This window comes from Scyliorhinus canicula, chromosome 6, assembly GCF_902713615.1.
Source record: "Scyliorhinus canicula chromosome 6, sScyCan1.1, whole genome shotgun sequence".
NCBI classification, from domain to species: domain Eukaryota; kingdom Metazoa; phylum Chordata; class Chondrichthyes; order Carcharhiniformes; family Scyliorhinidae; genus Scyliorhinus; species Scyliorhinus canicula.
In genome coordinates this window covers 222,911,965-222,916,156 of record NC_052151.1, presented here as the reverse complement: position 1 = coordinate 222,916,156, position 4,192 = coordinate 222,911,965, and the positions used below count along the sequence as shown (strand labels likewise).

Sequence of the window (4,192 nt, the reverse complement as noted above, 5' to 3'; positions counted from 1 at the left end):
CCCGGTTAACATTACTGTCTTACAGTGCCAGGGACCCGGGTTAACACTGCTGTCTCACAGTGCCAGGGACCCGGGTTAACACTGCTGCCTCACAGTGCCAGGGTCCCGGGTTAACACTGCTGTCTCACAGCACCAGGGACCCGGGTTAACTGCTGTCTCACAGTGCCAGTGACCCAGGTTAGCACTGCTGTCTCACAGTACTGTGGTAGTCAATTTTGTTCCGTGCTTCTGGACTGTGATAGAAAGATTCAAACATGATTCATTAGGTAAGCAAAACTAAGCTTTATTTACGGACTACACCTGCTGGCAGTATGGCTGAGACTTGAAGCCGGAAGGCAGTCAAGTACAAACTGCTGCGTCCGTCCCAAGTCTGCGATATTACAGAAGAATAAGACGATTTTTATACATTATAGGATCAAGATAACATGAACACAGCTTGGTCAGGAATTTGATCAAATGTAAACTTAAGTAATAATCATTACAATGGCGTCACCTTGCTGACCTTTAAGGGACTGAGGTCTCATATCAATATCTTGTCTTTGTTTTAAGAGAAGGACAAATTTGTTTAAGTACAGGAAGATGCAGTTTCTTTTTAGCTTATCATATGTATTTAGACTGCTCTGGTCTCATGACGAACGCGCCTTATCCGAGTTTTAGATTCAGCCAGTTCTCAGGTCAAGTTGACCTTGGCCTGCTTGTATTTGTGCCTTAGGTTATGCGAAGTCAGTTTAAATTTAATTGTACCAAGAAATTTGACTAGTTTTCCCATCATGCCATTATTTGCATCGCACAATACCACAGTACCAGCAACAAGGGTCAGCACCGCTACCTCATAGTGCCAGAGACCTGGGATAAGTTCCAGCCTTGGGTGACTGTCTGTCTAGAGTTTGAAATGTCTTGTCGTGTCGGCGTGGGTCTCCTCCGGGTGTTGTGGCTTCCTCCCACAGTGCAGCGTAGGCCAGGCTAATTTTCTCCTTGATGTCCAAAATAAGGTTAGGTGAGGTTCCGGGATATGATGCGCAAGTGGGCCTTTTTGAAGATCGGTGCAGAACAAAGGTCTAAATGGTCTCCTTGTCCACTGTATGGATTATGTGATGCCATGACTGGTAGGCTCGTCTCCACCCATGGTAAAATCAATGAGGCTTTCAAGGCCTTTTATAGAAGCCTTTATTAGTCAGAGTCTGCGGAGGATGGTTTGATTATGATGGAATTTATGGATGAATTGTCTTCCCCATTTGGAGAGCGACACCCACTCAGCAACAACGAGTACCCGTTCAGCATTGGTTCAATGCAATTGGGGAAGGCTCCAGGGCTGGGCGGAATTCTAATTAAATTTTATTAGAAAGGTGCGGGTCACCGGTTCAGAAGTCCAGATTGTGTTCACTAAGAATCCAGGTGGTTCATGATTGCGCCTGGCTCCATGAACTAAACTTTGCTGCTCTCGTAACTGGAGTCAGGTCTGACTTAAAGAGTTAGGAAAACCTCCTCCTCTCCCGAGATGACAGGGTCGAATAAGTAAAGATGAATATCCTCACAAGATTTCCATTTTCATTTCAGTGACGTCCAGTTTTCCTTCCCACATTTTGGACATGAAAGTTTTTTTCTACTATTTTTTTCAGTTAAGGGGCAATTTAGCGTGGCCAATCCACCTAACCTGCAAAAACTTGGGTTCTGGTGGTGAAACCCACGCTGACGGGGGGAATGCCCAAACTTCACACAGACAGTCCCCAGGGCCGGGTTGCTAACCACTGCGTCACCGTGCCACCTATTGTGAAAGTTAATAAAATGATATCTAATTTTATTTGGGCGGGCCACTCGGATACGTGGGTTCTTTCTTGCAGAGGGAGAGACAGTCGGGAGGTTAGGCATTGCACAATCCGTTAATTTGGGTATTTCTGCAAATGATAAATTGAGTTTCTACTTGCTGATTAAGTATCGTGCATGTAAATGAAAAATTACAGCGTTATTCACACTAATCGTTGTGGAACACCACTTCTTAGTTTCTGCCAATCCACGGAATTGCATCTGTAACCCTCAGCCCCTCCACAGTTTTCTATCTTTGAAGCGAACGTCCTCCACATTCTTCTGTTTCTGCAAAATCTGCTTTTCTCAACGAGACTTGATTCTGCAGGTGGTGTCTTCTCAGAGAAAGTTAAAAAAAACAATGTGTAGTACTTCTACTATATTAGAAATGTCCCTTCACACTTGTTATTCACGGAAAGGGGTTAGGTGCAGAAATCTAGCCTCTTCATCGCAAAGTGAGAGTGCTACAACAAAAACAAACCAAACTCTAAATGTGTTGTCTCCCTTCAGAATGCTTCCCTGAGGACGGATGAAATTGTCCTGGGATAGTGAAGCCTGAAAGATTAATCAAATCAAATTCATTAAGCGTCAATAAAAAGATTCAGTTGCCAACCTACAAGCGGTTTCTGTTCGATTGAGCCCTGTAAAAGATGTAGGGTGAGATGGAGGATGGTTGGGTTTCATATATTTTAACTGATACCCTTTGCACAACCAAATACAAACACATGTTGCAAAACATAAACGTCCTTTACGTTTGTCATGCATGGCAGATGTTGGATCCATATCTTCCAGTCATTTATCCGTCTTTCATTACAGTTAATTTTCTGGCAATCGTGATCCTATCTCGGGGAAAATGCGGCCTCTCTAGCTGCACCACTCGCTACCTAGCGGCGATGGCAACTGCAGATCTTTTGGTCATTATTTCTGATCTCATACTCTGGCGAATTAGGTATTATTATTTCCCACGAACGTTCTTGGATCTGACACCTATTTGTAGTTTAATCTATGTAATTCTACGTGCGGCTACAGACTATTCTGTTTGGTTCACTGTCACCTTCTCCTTTGATCGATTTGTGGCCATTTGCTGTCAGAACCTGAAGACAAAATATTGCACCGTGAAAACTGCAGACATGGTTCTCGGAATAACCAGCATTCTTTTCTGTTTCAAAAATGTCCCCTTCTACTTTACATTCGAACCTGGGGAGAAAATTGACAACGTCCCGTGGAACTGTGAGGATAAGCCAAACTATTATACCGAGCCTGGGTGGGTGCGATTTGACTGGTTTGACACCGTTTTAACACCGTTTATCCCCTTCACATTAATTATTCTGCTTAACACTCTGACGGTGAGACACATTTTATTGGCCAGTCGAGTCCGTATGGGACTGAGGGGTCAGAATACGGAAAGGAATTACAATGACCCAGAGATGGAAAACAGGAAGAAATCGGTAATTTTGCTCTTCACCATATCCGGCAGCTTCATTCTTCTGTGGTTGATGTACGTCATGGATTTCTTATATTATATAGTTGCAGGGGTAAATCCAATTGCTTACAATGATGTGGAATACTTATTCAAAAAGCTCGGAGTTATGCTGGTGAATCTGAACTGCTGCACAAACACATTGATCTACTGTGTGACTCAGTCCAAGTTCAGAGAGCAGTTCAACAGTCTGATGAAATACCCGTTTGCAGCAATTATTCAATTCGTTCAAAATCGAAACAACTGAGCACAGCCCAGGGGTGGATCGGTTCCTGCGTTTCGAATCCAGGACTGGCATATTGCACCTCACACTTACTTGTTGACAATGACACACGAAAAGTTGCCGATCTGAAAATACACTTCATGGCATCTGAGTTGGTAGGTCCGGTAGATTTAAAAAAAAATAAATTTAGATTACCCAATTATTTTTTCTATTAAGGGGCAATTTAGCGTGGCCAATCCACCTACTCTGCACATTTTTGGGTTGTGGGGGCGAAACCCACGCAGACACGGGGAGAATGTGCAAACTCCACACGGACAGTGTCCCAGAGCCGGGATCGAACCTGGGACCTCAGCGCCGTGAGGCGGTTGTGCTTACCACTAGGCCACCGTGCTGCCCTAGGTCCGGTAGATTTGCTGCAAGTTCGGAGAGCAACATTTCACGCTTTGGCATTGCTTTTTTCCATGAATAGTGGTTTGGAAACTATATGTTACAGACACTGGCACGATTGGAAGTACACGAGAAGGAGGGTCTGACGCGTCAATGAACAATGGGTCACAAGCACGAGGTGATTTTGGAGGGTGGAAAGTAAATGTGTGGGATGAGACATACATGTCATGGAGTAGTGGACTGGGAGCAAGAGGGGATATTTCACGTGCAATATATAATGAACCAGGAGCAGTAGAAAA

At 44.1% G+C, this 4,192-nt stretch overlaps 1 protein-coding gene across 1 annotated transcript; it reads left to right on the top strand.

Moving 5' to 3' along the window:
• The first annotated feature begins 2,696 nt into the window (after positions 1-2,696).
• LOC119968047 (probable G-protein coupled receptor 139) lies at positions 2,697-3,530 on the top strand. Its single transcript, XM_038801145.1, has one exon. The coding sequence runs from the start codon at positions 2,697-2,699 to the stop codon at positions 3,528-3,530; it is 834 nt and encodes a 277-aa protein (XP_038657073.1).
• Positions 3,531-4,192: the final 662 nt, after the last annotated feature.